This window comes from Neoarius graeffei, chromosome 25 (genome assembly GCF_027579695.1).
Source record: "Neoarius graeffei isolate fNeoGra1 chromosome 25, fNeoGra1.pri, whole genome shotgun sequence".
Lineage (NCBI taxonomy): Eukaryota > Metazoa > Chordata > Actinopteri > Siluriformes > Ariidae > Neoarius > Neoarius graeffei.
This window is the reverse complement of record NC_083593.1, coordinates 14,163,886-14,184,553: the sequence shown is the minus strand read 5'-3', so window position 1 is coordinate 14,184,553 and position 20,668 is coordinate 14,163,886. Positions and strand designations below refer to the sequence as shown.

General features: G+C 40.8%; 2 protein-coding genes across 2 annotated transcripts in view; both read right to left on the bottom strand.

Annotated features, from left to right (window-relative positions):
* LOC132873813 (uncharacterized) overlaps positions 1 to 20,668 on the bottom strand; it is a 63,503-nt gene that overhangs the window by 25,725 nt on the left and 17,110 nt on the right. The window contains exons 8-11 of the mRNA XM_060909613.1: positions 19,574 to 19,624; positions 16,607 to 16,724; positions 5,056 to 5,147; positions 4,687 to 4,926 (exon numbers count right to left, since the gene is read on the bottom strand). Of these exons, the coding sequence (XP_060765596.1) occupies positions 4,687 to 4,926; positions 5,056 to 5,147; positions 16,607 to 16,724; positions 19,574 to 19,624 (501 nt within the window). The remainder of the gene's footprint in view (positions 1 to 4,686; positions 4,927 to 5,055; positions 5,148 to 16,606; positions 16,725 to 19,573; positions 19,625 to 20,668) is intronic.
* On the bottom strand, positions 3,984 to 10,866 carry LOC132873577 (occludin-like). Its single transcript, XM_060909277.1, has 5 exons — positions 10,220 to 10,866; positions 5,890 to 5,995; positions 5,522 to 5,582; positions 4,687 to 5,293; positions 3,984 to 4,467 (listed from the first exon to the last, which is right to left on the bottom strand). Exons 3-5 carry the CDS (start codon positions 5,572 to 5,574, stop codon positions 4,237 to 4,239), a joined length of 891 nt encoding a protein of 296 aa, XP_060765260.1. The 5' UTR covers positions 5,575 to 5,582; positions 5,890 to 5,995; positions 10,220 to 10,866; the 3' UTR covers positions 3,984 to 4,236.

Here is a 20,668-nt window from a genome sequence, read left to right as displayed (position 1 = left end):
ATCCCAGCTGACTACGGGTGAAAGGCGGGGTACACCCTGGACAAGTCGCCAGATCATCACAGGGCTGACATATAGACACAGACAACCATTCACACTCACATTCACACCTACGGTCAATTTAGAGTCACCAGTTAACCTAACCTGCATGTCTTTGGACTGTGGGGGAAACCGGAGCACCCGGAGGAAACCCACGCGGACACGGGGAGAACATGCAAACTCCACACAGAAAGGCCCTCGCCGGCCCCGGGGCTCGAACCCAGGACCTTCTTGCTGTGAGGCGACAGCGCTAACCACTACACCACCGTGCCGCCCATATATATATATATATATATATATATATATATATATATATATATATATGAGTGATTCCACGCTTATGGGTACTGAAATGGGGACATGAACTTATTTTTAGAAATTCACCTAAAACCATTTCTTTTTTTACCATCAGGTCACAAAACATGTAATCTTTAATGAATGATATGTTAAAAGATAACTTTAATTTTCTGAGATGTAATAAAAACATATTTATATGCCAAAGTCAGAACGTAACAGAAGTGTTGTGGACATATATATTCTCAATTTTAACAATGTAGAATTACTTTTTGAAACATAGGAAGGTGATGTTTTAGCAAATATAATTAATAAACATGTGTAGTAGAATAAACATACACATTCTTTCAATAAGATTAACATGGTATATAGCTAGATTGTAATTAATTTGTAACAGACGCGAGATGGACAATCGTAACAGAAGTGATGTAACAGACATCATTTTGGAACTCATAGGCTTGACTTTGGCATATAAATATGTTTTTATTACATCTCAGAATATTAAAGTTATCTTTTAACATATCATTCATTAAAGATTACATGTTTTGTGACCTGATGGTAAAAAAAGAAATGGTTTTAGGTGAATAAGTTCATGTCCCCATTTCAGTCAAACAATTAAAAAATTTAATCGCGATTAATCTCATTATTTCATATAGTTAATCGCGATTAATCGCATTTTTTAAAATCTATGTAAATGAATAAGGCTTTTAAAGTGAAATGTTACAATTAAAATGTTGAACACATTTACACATTTTATGCTAAAAGTACTTGTTAAAAACTGCTGGGACAAGAGAAAATGGTAAGGGAGTTTATTCACTCACATACTAGGCAGTACTGAACATACAAAACACAAAATTGGATTTTGTGATGGATTAGGGAGCTGTAGTCTCAAATATAAAACATGTAGTCACATACTACTGTGTCTCAGTTCAGACGTGTGACAAAAGAAAATAAAAATGAAATAAAACTTCAATTGTGCTGGAGTTGTATTCAGTCACAGCCTATAGGACTCACAGTACTGTGCAAACAAAAATAAATTGCAGTTGGACTTCAATAAAGACATTTAGTGTCATATCACAGTGCTACAGCGTACTGAAATCTCACTTTACAAAAGTATTTTAGAACTGCAAAGTGCATACCAAAACCAACTCAATCACACTCTTCTTTTGAAATGAAACTTTTGAAATGAAACTTCCCGTTTAACAGACCTTTCTCCATCACTCACACTTACTCTTAATGAAGCAGTGCGCGACAAGCCTCAACATGAACTATGGGTGACTCGCAGGGCCAAATTAGAATTTACGTTAACGGCACCATTTTTTTTTAATCACGATAAATTGAGATCGCGTTAATGCATTATTATCGCGTTAACTTTGACAGCCCTAATATATATATATATATATATATATATATATATATATATATATATATATATATATAAAACAAAGCAGTGGGCCAAAGACAGAACCTTGTGGAACACCAAACTTTACCTCAATATATCACCATTTACATTAACAAACAGATAGTGATCAGTTAAAGGGATCATCCAGCAGCTTTATTCTCAAACTTGTTTGACGTAAAAGTCACAGATTTCAAAAATCAAGCTTTCATTTTCAGAGACCAAATAGTGTTTGAGAAAAAATAAATTCTCTTTAAAATGCCAGATGGGCTTTGTTAGGTCAGAGATTCACTGTCTCTTCCTCTTGCTCCAACCGGAGCGATCACCCTCTCGCAGATCGGTCCCTCTGTGTCACCCAGAGCCCTGGGGCGAATCGTGAAGCAAGACAGGAACCAAAAATAGTTTCACAGTCTTTATTCACAACTCACCAAAAGACAAGAGACAACATAAGACTTTATATATGTTTGGGGGAAGGAAGATTGTGTGCAAGTGAGAAGACCTTGCTCTAAGTGGGTCAAGTTATCTGCAGCAGAACAGGATACGTTATCGCAGTGGTATGCAATAATAAGCAGAATGTTCAGACATGGGCGGTACGGTGGTGTAGTGGTTAGCGCTGTCGCCTCACAGCAAGAAGGTCCGAGTTCGAGCCCTGTGGCCAGCGAGGGCCTTTCTGTGCGGAGTTTGCATGTTCTCCCCGTGTCCGCGTGGGTTTCCTCTGGGTGCTCCGGTTTCCCCCACAGTCCAAAGACATGCAGGTTAGGCTAACTGGTGGCTCTAAATTGACCGTAGGTGTGAATGTGAGTGTGAATGGTTGTCTGTGTCTATGTGTCAGCCCTGTGATGACCTGGCGACTTGTCCAGGGTGTACCCCACCTTTGGCCCGTAGTCAGCTGGGATAGGCTCCAGCTTGCCTGCGACCCTGTAGAACAGGATAAAGCGGCTAGAGATAATGAGATGAGATGAGATGTTCAGACACATTTCTTATGTACAGCCTGTTCTTATGATAGCACAGGGCAATGGAATTCTCCACATAAGCAATATACTGGTTTCAGCTGGTATTAACGCAAAATATTTGCACATGTCAGTAGAGCATATAATAACAAAGGGTTACAAAAGGTTAATACCTTCTTGGTTAAACTGAGATCAAGAATAAATCCTTACAGGCTTTTTATCTCCGCTGGTTATATTCTCTGTTTACATCGTAGTTTTGCTAGTTTTACAAATATTTTACTGAATTTGTCAGTTTTTAACTAAGTATGCATCTGTAGCATATAAAAGCCACAACGATGCTAAAAAGAAAGCACAAGCTGGAACTAGACAGCATTTCCACAGAGAAAATGCCAAGTGTGCTTACTCAGCTGGAACAGAGTGTCACAGACAAGAACTGGATCAGACATGAGACCTCGTGCTGCAAACAGGAGGGTTGATATTGGCCGATAATTGGAGAGCTGACAGGGATCGAGGTCAGGTTTTTTTTAATCAGGGGTTTGAGAACTGCGAGTTGAAAGGATTTGGGTACATAGCCAATTCTAAGGGAAGAACTGATTATTTTTAGAAGAGGTTCAATTGCTTCCAGTATTATTTGTTTGAGGAGTCATGTAGGTAAAGGATCTAGTACACAAGTTGATTTTTATGTGGAAATTAATTCAGTTCAGTTTCTCTAAGGGGAGTAAAACATTTTAATTCCTGATCTGATAGTTATATTGTTAACTACAGGGTTACTTAAATTGTCTGGCCTTAAATTAGTAGCTTGAATTTGTCATATTTTCAATTTTGTCATTGGAAGTCGTTGCTACTACATATTGCAGCCGTGCATGTGTCTATAGTGTTTTTTTTTCCTACAGTATTAAACAAGAATCTAGGATTATTTTTGGTATCCTCTATTATGGTGGAGGGATACATTGATCTAGCAGCACTAAGAGCTTTTCTATACTTCAAGAGGCTCTCCTTCGATGCTAATAGTATACTACCAATTTTGTTTGACACCATTTATGTTCTGAGTGGTTTGTTTTAAGGTGCGCGTGTAATCGTTATACCAGGGTGCTAGTTTTTTTTTCTCTCCAATCATTTTTCTTTTAAGTGGAGCTACATTATCTAAAGTACAGCAGAATGTTGACTAAGCATTCAGTTGCCTGATCAAATCAGATCCAAAATGTGTCATGGTTGTAATTCTCGATGTAGTTTATATGAAAAATATGACTCACGTATTTCCCAGTAAAATACTCCTATCATTCATTTATTTTCCAGCCTGTGGGAATATGGCTCATGTGACACATTCAGAGAACACAAGTCACATTTATGGGATTTATGATTGGTCCATTTTTAAAGAAGGCATAGAAACAGTAATTTAATTTTTTCCAGTGTGATGGACACATATTTAAAATACATTTCTTTTACAGAATAATTAAATACATAACCATGGTATGCTATATTAAACCCTGGTCCCTGCTATTTTCCTTCGATGATCTTTCTCTGTCACGAATGGAGTATGGAGGGGCTGATAAATTGTCATTCAGTCCACAAATAAATGTATATCCACTCAGACATATCCAAATCGAAAAATCCATTAACCCAATCCTCTACATCTTGAAGAGAGTTAGGATCTTCAACAGGTTTCGCTCTGTGCCACATAATATTCCCTTTTCCATAAGCGTTAATTTTGTTCCGGGTCTTGATGGCAAAAACCATGATGATAATAAGACAAATGAGGACCAGTAAGCCAAAATCAATGGCGACTGCCTGCAAAAGTGAAGGACAGAATGGAAGAATGAATATTAGTGAATTGTTTGACAAAAACCATGCTGTTAAACGTAAAAACAGTACAGACATACACAGCTACACAATCTGAACCAATGAGCTTTTTTTTTTTTTTTTTTAAGAGAATGTTGGACGTTTCATTGGGAGACTTTTGGTTGCCATTCTGCACAAAGAAAAATTGCAGCCAAACAATGTGCTCACCTCCTGTAGATCCACCACACAGTAGTGGTACAGGTACTGGTTGGTCAAGGGTTCTGAAGGCTGATGACCCTGGTACTGGGAACACAGGGACTGTACTTGGTAATACTGTGCCGAGACTGAGGATTGTGCCATGGGATTTACCGCAACCAAGTAAATTATAGTAGCCACAAATATTAACAGAGCCAGGATGGCTGTAGTAATGATGATAATCAGGTAGAACATCCTGCTTTGTGCCCAATACTTATGGGAGAGTATGATGATAAAGATTGCCAACACAGTTGCAAAGGTAATGACAGCCATTGTGATCATAAACGCCTTTGCTTGTCTTGGGTCATTTTGTGAGCTCAGTATGCTGTAAGGATTAGGTACCTCACCAAAACTTCCACCGAAGGAATTGCCAACATAGCCTCGTCCTGCATAGCTGCCTGAAAAGTCAGCCACACTTGCAGAGGTGTCCCAGGCTAAAGTGGATACCACACATGCAAAAATGCCAACACACAGGACGGTGCAGATGATTGACATAATTTTGATGATACCTGGTGGCGAGGTCCAGCGATAGAAGTGTTGGATTTCATCATAAGGGTACACAGTTTGTGGCACCATTTTGCTATGGTGGGGAGATGTAATAGATGTTAGGAGCAAAAACACACACACTCCACTGTCTTTATGTGATCTGAACAGGAGGGTAAACTATGTTGTGATCGTACAACTCCAAAAAGTAGGTCTAGGTGTTGAGCAAGATTAAGAAACTACCAAAATGGCAAAAAGACAAATTAGTCTTTGTGTAAACTGATGGTATTAAAATAATTTAGAATACAAAGTTACATGAACTTACTAGTCATGATCAGACTCATAGGGAGGTGGACTCCCATTCGGCTTGGAAGACATTGTTTATTCTGCAGTAGGAGAGAAATGCATAATCATTCAGTTCAATCTCAATTACTTGGGTGATTTTTTTTTGATAAATTAACCTGGAAATGGGTCTGTTATAATCAAGTCATGCAATTCAGTTGTAACCCAAATAGATCCATATTAAAAAAGTTTTCTATTCAAGGCTAACAAACACTGATTTAACAAGTGATCTTGGTCTTGCACCTGAAGCCTAAAGCCACTTGGACTCACGAGAAGAAAGGATAAGGCATGGAATACGAGCTAGAACACTACAACAGTCTTGTTATGGAGGCAAACAGAAAAGATGATCACCTGTTTTCAGAAAGCACTCCTCCTTACTGCTGCTTTTCCCATCTCTGTACAGGTAATCTAAGCTCCTCCCCCAGCAACAGCCTCAAATTACGTCAGAGGCCCACCCCTTGGCAAAAAAAAAAAAAAAAGCACACGTCTGATTGGCTCTTTAAGTCAAGTCAACTTTATTGTCAAATATGCTATACATGCTCGACATACAGCACAGATGAAATTTCAGTCCTCTCTGACCCACGGTGCAAACAGGCAATGCAATAAATAAAAATAGAATAACTGAAATAAACAATATAAACATTCTAGATAAGAAATAGACATAGACTAAACACTCACAGGTTTTATATATATATATATATATATATATATATATATATATATATATATATATATATACACACACACACATATACAGTGCTCAGCGTAAATGAGTGCACCCCCTTTGAAAAGTAACATTTTAAACAATATCTCAATGAACACAAACAATTTCCAAAATGTTGACAAGACAAAGTTTAATATAACATCTGTTTAACTTATAACGGGAAAGTAAGGTTAATAATATAAACTTAGATTACACATTTTTTCAGTTTTACTCAAATTAGGGTGGTGCAAAAATGAGTACACCCCACAACAAAAACTACTACATCTAGTACTTTGTATGGCCTCCATGATTTTTAATGACAGCACCAAGTCTTCTAGGCATGGAATGAACAAGTTGGTGACATTTTGCAACATCAATCTTTTTCCATTCTTCAACAATAACCTCTTTTAGTGACTGGATGCTGGATGGAGAGTGATGCTCAGCTTGTCTCTTCAGAATTCCCCACAGGTGTTCGATTGGGTTCAGATCAGGAGACATACTTGGCCACTGAATCACTTTCACCCTGCTCTTCTTCAGAAATCCAACAGTGGCCTTAGATGTGTGTTTAGTCACGTTGGAAAAGTGCACGACAACCAAGGGCACGGACTGATGGTAGCATCTTCTCTTTCAGTATAGAGCAATACATCTGTGAATTCATGATGCCATCAATGAAATGCAGCTCCCCGACACCAGCAGCACTCATGCAGCCCTGCATAAGGACACTGCCACCACCATGTTTCACTGTAGGCACCAGGCATTTTTCTTTGTATTCCTCACCTTTGCGATGCCATACAGTTTTGAAGCCATCAGTTCCAAGAACATTTATCTTGGTCTCATCACTCCAGAGTATAGAGTCCCAGTAGTCTTCATCTTTGTCAGCATGGGCCCTGGCAAACTCTAGGCGGGCTTTTTTGTGCCTGGGCTTTAGGAGAGGCTTCTTTCGTGGACGGCATCCATGCATGCCATTCCTCTGCAGCGTACGCCGTATTGTGTCACGGGAAATAGTCACCCCAGTTTGGCTTTCTACTTCTTTAGATAACTGCAGCGAACTTGCATGCCGATTTTCTTCAACCCTTCTCATCAGAAGACGCTCCTGTCGAGGTGTTAACTTCCATGGACGACCTGGACGTCTCTGTGAGATGGTTGCAGTTCCATCTTTCTTAAATTTTTGTACCACTTTTGCTACAGTATTCTGACTGATAAGTAAAGCTTTGCTGATCTTCTTGTAGTCTTCACCTTTGTGGTGTAAATAAATTATTTTCTTTGGGGAATTCTGAAGAGCCAAGTTGAGCATCACTCTCCATCCAGCATCCAGTCACTAAAAGAGGTCATTGTTGAAGAATGGAAAAAGATTGACGTTGCAAAATGTCGCCAACTTGTTCATTCCATGCCTAGAAGACTTGGTGCTGTCATTAAAAATCATGGAGGCCATACAAAGTACTAGATGTAGTAGTTTTTGTTGTGGGGTGTACTCATTTTTGCACCACCCTAATTTGAGTAAAACTGAAAAATGTGTAATCTAAGTTATATTATTAACCTTACTTTCACATTATAAGTTAAACAGATGTTCTATTAAACTTTGTCTTGTCAACATTTTGGAAATTGTTTGTATTCATTGAGATATTGTTTAAAATGTTACTTTTCAAAGAGGGTGGACTCATTTACGCTGAGCACTGTATAGACACACACACACATACACATATAGATAGTTTTCACATGACGTCACAGAGTCGGGGCCACCTAGTGGCGGCCATCTTGTGGGTCAAGCTTACTGTATGGGTCACTGAGCACACATTGTAACGCGCGAGTACAAAGTCTTCAAAAGCACCCAAGCAGGCTATTTAAAGCTAGCAATGGTGCACACCTGTTGTATTCACGGTTGTCGTAATAGGTCAAATGATGATGTCAAGCGGAGCTTTTATGGAATTCCCACTGTACGGGAGCACGAAGGCGAGCAAACAAAGAAACTCAGCATACAAAGGAGAAATCTATGGCTTGCGAGAATCAACCGCAAGGATTATCAGCCTTCCAAACACAGCAAAGTCTGCTCCAATCATTTTATAAGTGGTAAGTTGTTTAAATAAACAATCAATTGTGTTTAAGTTTGTTTTTGGAAACCAAAACATCATGTGAACAATCTCTGGAGAACGCCTAACTGGAACCGCTGAGTGTACGTTTACATTGTAATGTACACTTAATATCGCTCGTTTGTCACGTTTCTATTTGAAACTTGTCACTTCACTCACGCAAGGGTAATTTTTGAAAAACATTTTAGGTCTATTCTGTATGATTTGATTTGTGTTTGGGATGCAAACAGCGCGCCTTTTGGTGGATGCCGCCTTTTTCACGGCTGAATCGTGCAGATCCGATTTTTATTGGGGGGGGGGGGGCGTTGGAGTGTCTGATTATAATTTCAAAGTAAATTCTGTATTAAAATTACTAAATAAGCAAATCCGTTACAGTCCATGAAACATAGGACATATAAGGATGAGAAAAAAAAACAGTTTAAATCGGAAAGCTGCGCACATTTGCGCGAAGCTGCGCAAATGTGTGCAGCTTTCCGATTTAAACTGTTTTTTTCTCATCCTTATACTTCCTGTTTCATGGACTGTAACAGATTTGCTTATTTAGTAATTTTAATACAGAATTTACTTTGAAATTATAATCAGACACTCCAATGCCCCCCCTAAAAAAAAAGTTGGATCTGCGCGATTCAGCCGTGAAAAAGGCGGCATCCGCCAAAAGGCGCACTGTTTGCATAACATTCAACAGTCTATTTAATGCTAGAATATATAAAGTTGTATATATCAGACAGCCTTTAAAGTTTGATGAAGTCAGTTTCAGGCTTTGGAGCAGGCTTTGGCAGTTTCAGGCTTTGGCAGCCCTGCATAGTCACTTGAAAATGCATCTTTGTCCACTTCGTAGGGGTCAATTCCCCCAATCAAGGCCAGTTTGGCTGCATACCGTTGTCGTGAGATGTCGTCTAATGTATCTATATACTTCTGTTTGCTTGATTTTGCCAACATTGATCTTTATTTTAGAAAACTGACTATATAACTTCATAAATTCATCCGAGATAACATAGCCGGTAATGGCGATGGTCCGTTTTGTTTGCCCCACAAGATGGCGGCTGGAGGGCGTTCCCCAGAATGCCGTGACGTCAGTGAAACTATGTATACACATACATATAAATTGGAGCAAAAGGACATAAAATAAACAGTCAAGGGCACTTGAGGTATAGCAGGTAAACATGAAATAACCAGTATAAACAATAAACTAATAGCTGTTAAGGTGAGGTAGTGCGGAATAGTGCAAATGAGCGAGGTAAAGTGAAATGTGCAGTCCCTGAGTTCAGTGTGCGAATGAATGTTGAGAGTATATATATATATATGTGTGTGTGTGTGTGTGTGTTGGGGGGGACTGTGAGGGTGACATGATGTCAGATGCTGAAGGGAGCGGGGGGTGTACGGGCAGAATCTGTGGCAGGGGGCAGAGGGGGGAGAAGGGGCAGAACAGGGAGGGAGTTGAGCCTCCTGACCGCCTGGTGAAAGAAACCGCCCCTGAGCCTGCTGGTTTTGGCCCGGAGACTCCGCAGTCTCCTCCCCGATGGCAGCAGGCTGAAGAGGCTGTGAGATGGGTGGGTGGGGTCACCTGCAATCCTGATGGCTTTGCGGGTGAGGCGGGAATTAGAGAAGGGAGAGAGACACCAATGATCCTCTCAGCTGCTCTCACGATGCGCTGCAGAGTCTTGCAGCAGGACACGGTGCAAGCGCCGTACCACATGGTGATGCAGCTGGTCAGGATGTTCTCAATGGTGCCTCTGTAGAATGTGTGCATGATGGGGGCCGGGGCTCTTGCTCTCCTCAGTTTGCAGAGGAAATACAGATGCTGTTGGGCTTTTTTGGCCAGTGATGCGGTGTTGTTGCTCCAGGGCAGGTCTTCAGAGATGTGCACATCCAGAAACTTGGTGCTGCTCACCCTCTCCACTGCAGCACCATCAATAGTTAGTGGAGCATGCTGGGTGTGCGCTCTCCTGAAGTCCACAACAATCTCCTTCATCTTCTCCACGTTCAGGCGGAGATTGTTGTCCTTGCACCACATGGCCAAGCGGCTCACCTCACTCCTGTAGATTGTCTCATCGCCATTGTTGATGAGACCCACCACAGTCGTGTCGTCTGCAAACTTAATGAAACTTAAATCACAAGTGGTGCCAAGTGATGCTTACCTGTCTGAACTGGAGTTCAAGGCACTGCTAGTCAAGGATCCTGATATTTCATGAACAATTTCCTTACTTTTCTTTTAACAATTATTTTGACTCCTACAACAGTATATGAGGAAAATAAAAATGTAATCAAAAAAGCTCATCTTTTCAGCCTCCTGTAGTCTGGGTCCGTGTGCCTACATTCCTTCCAAAATAGTTTTTATATTTTATAGCAAAACTAATTTCTTAATACAAATTTAACGATCAGTTTATTCTGTACAATCACTGGCTTATCCTCGTAGCCAATCCTAAGATGCAAATTTGTTTTCCAACCTTAGACATTAAGAGACAAAAAATTGAACAGAAGACATAGAAATGGCCTCCATTGCAATTTCTCTGTGACTGTTGCTGTCTGGTGGTTTAACTTTGATCAACATCCAGGCATAAAGAAGGGCGGCACGGTGGTGTAGTGATTAGCACTGTCGCCTCACAGCAAGAAGGTCCGTGTTTGAGCCCCGTGGCTGGCGAGGGCCTTTCTGTGTGGAGTTTGCATGTTCTCCCCGTGTCCGCGTGGGTTTCCTCCGGGTGCTCCGGTTTCCCCCACAGTCCAAAGACATGCAGGTTAGGTTAACTGGTGACTCTAAATTGACCGTAGGTGTGAATGTGAGTGTGAATGGTTGTCTGTGTCTATGTGTCAGCCCTGTGATGACCTGGCGACTTGTCCAGGGTGTACCCCGCCTCTCGCCCGTAGTCAGCTGGGATAGGCTCCAGCTTGCCTGCGACCCTGTAGAACAGGATGAAGCGGCTAGAGATAATGAGATGAGATGAGAAGTGTACATATGTAGTGAAAGTTCATTATGTCTACCTATTGAAACTATTCTTTAAATTCGTTTCTTAAGACAAGGATTTTTTAAGATGTTACCTTGACAGTTTCGGAGATAAACTTCCGCCTTCTTCAAAACAGTCACCAGATGTTGAGTGGTGACGTGCCTTATCAGCTGATGTTACTCTAAGGAGGTGTGAACGTCCCGCCCAATTTCACAGGTAGTTCACGCCTCCTGCTGTCAGGTCGCTCCTCCAGGACGGCGCTCCAGGTGTATGACAGCGCGCAGGCCCGGCGCCATGGGGGGGGGGGGGGGGGGCGAAAGGGGGCGTCGCCCCCTCGTGGCTATACCCCGCCCCCTCAACGGAGATTCAGATCACTTAATTGTTTTCTTATGAAAATATAATGTATTATAGACGTATTAATAATTTGCATTTTCAAATACGAAATATTAAGTGGTTGAGCATTGCACAAAAATACATTTCACATAAATCACTACTAAAACTGGCACGGTAGAACAAATCTGATTGGTTGTTATGATTTTTATGTTGTAATCGTAGAATTCAACTGTATTAAGGTAGGATTATTTCAAAAAGCCTGAATTTAATATTAACCCTGTTTTACACTCTAAAAAATAAAGGTGCTTCAGTGGTTCTTCAAATCTCTGGATGGTTCCATGGAGAGTCAAAACTCTGTGATGAACCATTACATTATGCGAAAGGTTCTTCACATTGGAAATGGTTCTTCAGAGCCTGGCATTCTCTTACCGTTTGCTGGTCAATGCACATAGGCTATGTTTACACAAATCTGTCTTCACTGCTCAAACAAATGGTTTAAATGGTTCTTTAAAGAACTGTTGCATGAACGGTTCTTTGAAGCGCTGAAAAAAGGTTCTTCTATGGCATCGCCCTGAAGAACCGGTACTGGCCCCATTATTTTTTAGAGTGTAGACATATGTATCAATCCTAACTACTGGGGACTACTAGTTATTGTGGGTGTATGTGTGAAATGCTGACACAGCCGTGCACACACAGACCTGTGATAAGGACAAGGGGAGGGGTCGGGGGTTTTACATGCACACTTACAAGTGCACTGTCTCTGCAATATCCTGTAATATGCAGTCAGTTTACGGGAGTAGTCTTTCCCCCTCCGAATTAAACGAATTCAATCACAATATTCTCATCTCATCTCACTATCTCTAGCCGCTTTATCCTTCTACAGGGTCGCAGGCAAGCTGGAGCCTATCCCAGCTGACTACGGGCGAAAGGCGGGGTACACCCTGGACAAGTCGCCAGGTCATCACAGGGCTGACACATAGACACAGACAACCATTCACACTCACATTCACACCTACGCTCAATTTAGAGTCACCAGTTAACCTAACCTGCATGTCTTTGGACTGTGGGGGAAACCGGAGCACCCGGAGGAAACCCACGCGGACACGGGGAGAACATGCAAACTACACACAGAAAGGCCCTCGCCGGCCACGGGGCTCGAACCCGGACCTTCTTGCTGTGAGGCGACAGCGCTAACCACTACACCACCGTGCCGCCCCATCACAATATTGTGAATCCATTTTCTTTCTTTGTAGGCTAAGTTTATCTCCGTTTATGTTGGTGTATGTGTTCATATATGGTCCGCTTTGTGCGCAAATAGCGTAAGAATAAGTGTCATTGACGTCACCCCCCATGCAGCGGGGGTGAAAATTCATCACTTCAGAGTGTTTAGTCCCCTACACGCCTAAACTGGGATCGCGGATTAAGTGGTTCGCGTTGACTCGGTGCGAGTCAGGAAGGCTATTACTGGTGCAGCCGCGGGGTCTGTTGATTTTTTTAAATTATGATTTTGGCCGCCGAGCCAAGTACCTTAGACTTGCATTGACGTTTTGTTTTCATGCCGCGGAGCTATTTGTATGTATTTTAAATGTAAAGGACTTGCCTGTAGGTTTGTGTGTGTTGTTTTATGTTTGGCATCTTTCCGGTTGTACCGCGTGTCTGTGAGAAAATTGGAGGGGAGGGGTAACAGGTGGGCATGGGGGCTGATAAAGCGCAACTGCCCTGGTAATATGTCACATGATTTTCCCGGACTAAAGCAACCTTCGGGGCCGTGGTTTTGTGGTTGGCGCAGTTAATCGTTTGAAACACGTTGTCAGACCGCCATCACTACTACACACTATATGAAAAATATTTGCCCCCTTGCGATTTCTAATTGCCCCTTAGTAAACTGTTCCTGGCGCCGGGCCTGCCAGCGCGTACGCTCCCTCATCCCGGTTCATCGTTCTCTGCGCACGCTTTCGTATCTCCACTGCCTCTAAAATCCAACGCTGGTATCTATTTTCTTCAGCGCGAATGACTCTGGCCTCTTCCAAATTCATTATATGATTTTGCCGTTTGCAGTGGTCTGAAATGGCTGATTTTAAGTTTTCTTGGTGTGCTTTTTCTTTTTCGGATCTTGTGAGTCTTTTTGTTGTTTCTTTTTCACATTCTATTTGGTGTTCTTTTTTGCGAGTATGGAAGCATCTGCCCGTTTCACCAATATAAACTTTATTACATGAACGGCAAGGGATTTCATATATGACGTTGCATTTATTGTCCAGTTGTATTTTATCTTTGGGGTGAACTAGCAGCTGTCGGAGGTTTTTGTATGGTTTGACCGGGGTGTTGATGTGGTATTTCTTCATGGATCCTAACCCTAACCCTAGCTGAAGAAAATAGATACCAGCGTTGGATTTTAGAGGCAGTGGAGATACGCAAGCGGGCGCAGAGGACGATGAACCGGGATGAGGGAGCGTACGCGCTGTCACACACCTGGAGCGCCGTCCTGGAGGAGCGACCTGACAGCAGGAGGCGTGAACTACCTGTCAAATTGGGCGGGACGTTCACGCCTCCTTAGAGTAACATCAGCTGATAAGGCACGTCACCACTCGACATCTGGTGACTGTTTTGAAGAAGGCGGAAGTTTATCGCCGAAACTGTCAAGGTAACATCTTAAAAAATCCTTGTCTTAAGAAACGAATTTAAAGAATGAGAAGTGTACAATTGATGGTACCGTCCCAGCAACAAGGAAAGGTTCACATTGAGAAATGACCAGTTATCAGTGTTGTTTTTTTGTTTTGCATATTTGTGAATTCACCTGTTTTTAATAATTTGCATATTAATTAACTTTCATATACCCCCAAATTCTCAGTGTATCTAATTAGATGTAGACCATCAATGTGCTATTGATACTCATTCTCCCAAGTCCAGACTTGTAGTAACAGCAAACCTGCACAAACTGACAGCAGGATACACCAGATCGCTGTACAAGATTGGTCAGATGCGCTCCCATGTGGCTGTGTATCCATTATGACAATCTTTTGAAGCGTTCTGATGTTAGGATAACCTAAGAACCAGTCCAGGGATGTGATTTGGGGCTGGTGAAATTATCTGAAAATTTTAGCCGGGGGTCTGGGGGCCGCAGGCCCCCAGCTGGCCCAGGGCAGCACCCTGGTGGGGGGACAAGGGGGGAAGCCCCTCGAAGCTCCTGGGTTTTGGGGTTTTCTGACTTAAAAATTGTAATAAAATGGCAAGCAAACACACAAGAAAAAACTTGTCATGATTAACAAATTCAAGCCAATTTAATGGTCAACATGCAACTCTGACACACACACACTCTCGCTCACTCTCTCTCTCTCACTCACGCGCGCACACACACTCACTCGCGCGCGCGCTCTCTCACTCTCTCTCGCGCGCATTCTCTCTCTCACTCTCTCTTGCGCACTCTCTCTCTCACGCGCACTCTCTCTCTCGCGCGCGCACTCACTCTCTCTCGCGCACTCTCTCGCTCTCTCTCGCGCGCACTCTCTCTCTCGCGCGCGCACTCTCTCACTCTCTCTCGCGCGCACTCTCACGCGCACTCTCTCTCTCACTCGCGCACTTTACGCTCGATCACGGAGGCTGCCATCTTTCAACTCTGTTTGAAGCGAACTTACGTACAGCTATCCAACAAGCGCGTTCATTGGTTGTTACAGAGCGATGGGCCAATCACGTACCTCGTTTCATCTCAATGATGTAATTACGTCAATGAGATGAAACGAGGTACGTGATTGGCCTATCGCTTTGTAACAACCAATGAATGCGCTCGCTTCAAACAAAGAGTTGAAAGATGGCAGCCTCCGTGATCGAGGCGTAAAGATGCAAATCCGAGGCTGCCATCTTTCAAACAAAGTCGGAACAAATAGGATACGAATGTGGATTTGAAGGAAAAATCGGAAACATTTTTTTTTCAAGTTTTGAGGTGAAAAAAGCGGAATTCCGCGAATTCGCGGAAAAATCACATCCCTGCCAGTCAGATAGGACATCGGATGTAGAATACATCAGTAACCGAACAACATCCTCTAGATTTTTTTTTGGGGGGGGGGGACCTTTTAAAAACAGACAGTGAAAAGTTTAAAATACGTCATTTCTTTTACAGAATATTTAAATACATAGCCATGGCATGCTATATTTAAGCCCTGGTTGCTACCATTTTCCTCCCCATTAATGGATAGAAGCGCTGACAAGTTGTGAATTTCAGTCATTACTTCTACACTTACAAAGGCCACCTGTACGGTCTGACTGTCTGTTATTGCCAGAAGATATTTTATATTTATAAATCTGGCATTTTTACAGGACCCCCTGGTGTATCAGGAGTCAAGCAGCTGCTTATGGACAGAAACAGCCATGATGTACCTAATGAACTTGTCACTTGTATATTTATCGTGTCTTAAACATACAGTAGACGCCTTATAACTGATCAATAATAGTTAAATCTATACACTTAAACTTGAGTTCCATTTTAATGAACAATAAAATGCAGGAAATACTGTTAGTACATTCCACACTAAAATCTGCTGAACAGAAAAAGTAAAACTTTTTTTTTTTAATGAAAATGTGAGGAATGTCATTCAGTGCTTAAATAAATGAATATCCACTCTGTCCACATACACACAAAATATCCACAACTTTAGATATAAAAACATAAGTGCATTTTTGTCATCGGAAATATACAATACATATTAGGGATTAAACAGTAAAACAAGTCACAGTTTTTGAAACCATTTTAAAGAACATCATAAATAAAACAATAGTTCTACACAAGCCGAGTCTCATCAACCAAAATGAGAAACTGAAATGACTCACTAATACAGATAAGACACCCCCCCGTCAATACTGCGTCTGGAGTATAATAATACAATTAAGAAAATATTTGTTTATGATTTCCTTTGGCTTAATTTCACATGCTTGTGCATTATAACAAGATGCTCCATGTGGAAATGAAGGACCATTACAGCATGCAACCGTCACGAGCTCAGGAAACATTTATCCATAGCCGTCATTCCATGCCATGACCTTATCATATTCTTGAATGCGATGTTTGATGTGAGCGAGTTTGTTTTTGAGGTATTCACATCTTTCCTTTTTCTCAAGAAACGAAGGATCCTTTATTTAAAAAAAAAGCAAAACAAATAAGAGTCATCACCATGATCTCACATACAAGTCTACTAGTGCATCTCAAAAAATTAGAAAATTGTGAAAAAGTTCAATATTTTCCATCAGTTATTTAAGAAAGTGAAAATGTTATATATTATAGACTCATTACACATAAACTAAAATGTTTCAAGCATTTTTCTATTTTAATTTTAATCAGTATGGCATACAGTACAAAAACATTAAAAAAAACCCATCTCAAAATATTAGAATATTTCATTCCGAGTTTGAGTAAAACAGTATGAACACAGTATCTCTCGGTCTAGTTCAGTACACACAACCACAATCATGGGGAAGACCGCTGACTTGACCGTTGTCCAGAAGATGATCACTGATGCCCTCCACAAGGAGGGTAAGCCACAAAAGGTCATTGCTGAAAAGTGTGGCTGGAAAAGGTGCACAAGCAACAGGGATGGCCGCAGTCTTGAGAGGATTGTCAAGAAAAGTTGATTCAAGAACTTGGGAGAGCTTCACAAGGAGTGGACTGAGGCTGGCGTCAGTGTATCAAGACCCATCACGAACAGACATCTTCAAGAAAGGGGATACAACTTTCGCATTCCTAATATCAAGCTACTCCTGAGCCAGAGACAATGTCAGAAGTGTCTTATCTGGCCTAAGGAGAGAAAGAAATGGACTGTTGCTCAGTGGCCCAAAGTCCTCTTTTCAGATAAAAGTACATTTTGCATTTAATTTGGAAATCACGGTTCTAGAGTCTGGAGGAAGAGTGGAGAGGCACAGAATCCAAGGTGTTTGAAGCCCAGTGTGAAGTTTCCACAGTCTGTGATGATTTGGAGTGCCGTGTCATCTGCTGGTGTTGGTCCACTGTATTTTATCAAGTCCAAAGTCAACACAGCCATCTACCAGGAGATTTTAGAGCACTTCATGCTTCCATCTGCTGACGAGCTTTTTGGAGATGCTGATTTCCTTTTCCAGCAGGACTTAGCACCTACCCACAGTGCCAAAACTACTACCAAATGGTTTGCTGACCATGATATTACTGTGTTTGATTGGCCAGCCAACTTGCCTGACCTGAACCCCATAGAGAATCTATGGGGTATTGTCAAGAGGAAGATGAGAAACACCCGACCCAAAAATACAGATACGCTGAAGGCCACTATCAAAGCAACCTGGGCTTCAATAACACCTCAGCAGCGCCACAGACTGATCACCTCCATGCCACACCGCATTGATACAGTAATTCATGGTAAAGGAGCCCCAACCAAGTATTGAGTGTATAAATGAATATACTTTTCAGAAGTTGGACATTTCTGTATTGAAAATCCTTTTTTTGATTGATCTTAGGGAATATTCTAATAATTTGAGATACTGGATTTCTGATTTTCATGAGCTGTAAGCCATAATCATCAAAATTAAAACAAAAAAGGCTTTAAATATTTCACTTTACATGTAATGAATATAGAAAATATGAAAGTTTACCTTTTTGAATTAAATTATGACAAAAAAGGAACTTTTTCATGGTATTCTAATTTTTTGAGATGCACTAGTATATCTGGCTACAAACAAAGGAAAAAAAGTAGATACTTCAAATTTTTTTATGCAAACTTATTCCTTACAGAATTCTAGAATTGCTAAATTAAAGCTAACACTGCAAAGCTCTACAGAGGAGGAAGAAAAGAAAGTTCATTGTCCCTCCTGGACAGCAGGACTTGGTTAGGATTCAAATATTTAATGATTCATATTATATTAAAAAGGAATTTTGTTTAAAGTAAGTGAAATACAAAACCATTAAAAAAAAAAATTCTGGTGACTTGGACAGTTGCATATGACGTCATGTTCGTTGATAATCATCTGTCAGTAATCCATATGAATAACTATTCTTTTGGCTGCTCCCGATTAGGGATCGCCACAGCGGATCTTTCGTCTCCATTGCTCCCTGTCTTCCGCATCCTTCTCTACCACACCTGCCACTTTCATGTCCTCTCTCACCACATCCATGTATCTCCTCTTTGGCCTTCGTCGTTTTCGTTTGCCTGGCAGCTCCATCCTCAACATTCTCCTTCCCACATGCTCTGCATCTTTTCTCAGGATGCGCCCGTACCATCTCAGTCTCCTCTCTCTTAGCTTAATTTCCAAGCTCTCCACATGCGCTGTTCCTCTGATGTGCTCGTTCCTTATCCTGTCCAACCTTGTCACAACTCCGCCACCTCCAACTTTGCCTCCTGTCTCTTCGTTAAGGGTGCGGTCTCCAATCCATACATCACAGCTGCTCTCACTACTGTCTTATACATCTTACCTTTCACTTTTGCTGGGACTTTCCTATCATAAACGACTCCCGAAATCCTTCTCCAACTGCTCCACCCTGCCTGCACTCTCTCTCTCTCTCTCTCTTTCTCACCTCACTATCACAGCCCCCATTTTCCTGCACAGTTGACCCCAGGTACTTGAATTCACCAACTTTCTTTACGTCTACTCCTTGCGTCTTCACTGCACTCATCCCCATTCTCACTGATACACATGTATTCTGTTGATATGAATAACTATGCAGTTACTAAATATATAATTATCTTTAGACAGCCAGGCACATTAATTTGTAGTTGGTATTTATCTCACCATGTTTCCATTAAAAGGATTTTTAAAAATAAATCTCTTTTGTCAAGAGTTAAGTGCCATTTCCTTTCCGGAAAAAAATGAGCCTGGCTCTTTCCCTCCACCCTTCTTCCTCCTCTGGTCATTCACTGTACTATAAATAAAACCTCAGCACACCAGGGGACAGCACTGTACGTACAGTGAACTAGGAATTTGTGCATTTACTTAAAAAAAAAAAAGTCCATTCAACTTACATTTTTCTTTTGCTGATATACCTGAAGGATTCGGTTTATGCGGTCAACTTCCTGAGGGAACAAATAACAGGGTATCTGCACATTTTTCAAGTACAAATTTAAAGACTTTTAAGACCTTTTCAAGACCTCTAAATGGAAAAATTAAGACTGTACCAATACGACAACTTAAAACTGTTTTCTGCAATAGTTTTTTTTACTAACTTCAAAAAGAATGCACACAATTGGTGAACAACAGGGTGCATCAATGGCAACTGTTAGACATGCAAACAGCTGAAGCAAAGTCGTGTGTTTTGGGCCTTGCAGAACTACTGTAGCAGCAAGGAGAAGACTGGTGTTTACTGGAGAAAACACCATGAATCATTTCAAAAACGAAAACAATAAACGGCAAGTAGAACCAGCTGAACAACCTTAGCCGGCATTATTTCAATCCCCAAAGATTATCTTTGATGTGTGATTTTGTGTCTGACAGCAAAATCAGTCTGAGTGTCGTACAGTACACAGCTGGCTGAGGAAGTTCTCGAGTATCTTCTGCATTATAGCAGGTAACAGCATAAACCTGTTTATGCACTCATACAATCATCAGAGCGTTACATTAAACACAGAAAAACAACTGTCAACTTTCATAACCCTTATCAATATTAATCAATGTGTTGTAATAACTGTAAACCAATTATCAGTGCAATTGTTATATCAATGTTCATTATTCAAAAATAATCATTAATTATCTATAATCCATGAATAATTGTTTGTATTACTACTACTACTAATAATAATAATAATAATAACAAACTACTTTTTTTAATAATAATAAAAAAATAACTCAATTTTATAACATTTTAATAAATCACTACTTATTAGCTATATTAATTAATAATTAATAGAGTAGCAATTATAATTCAGTATTATTAATTCCTACTTAATAAGCAGTGATTATCAACATGTAATTTAATAATAAGTAGTAATTATTATCAACTACTAAATAATAAGTAGTGATTATTAAAATGCTATAGACCCCTTCGCAGTAAACGTCATTCATACGTAAGCGGAAATTGCTCACGCAGCCTGGACCCAAAAAAGACTCAGAAATGCCTAGTT

Coding starts and splice junctions, on each gene's coding strand:
- LOC132873577 (XM_060909277.1), bottom strand. CDS start 5,574: ATGTCTTCCAAGCCGAATGGGAGTCCACCTCCCTATGAGTCTGATCAT. Junction 5,294..5,521: donor TATGAGTCTGATCATGACTA/GTAAGTTCATGT, acceptor TCCCCACCATAG/CAAAATGGTGCCACAAACTG. Junction 4,468..4,686: donor GTGTGGTGGATCTACAGGAG/GTGAGCACATTG, acceptor TCACTTTTGCAG/GCAGTCGCCATTGATTTTGG.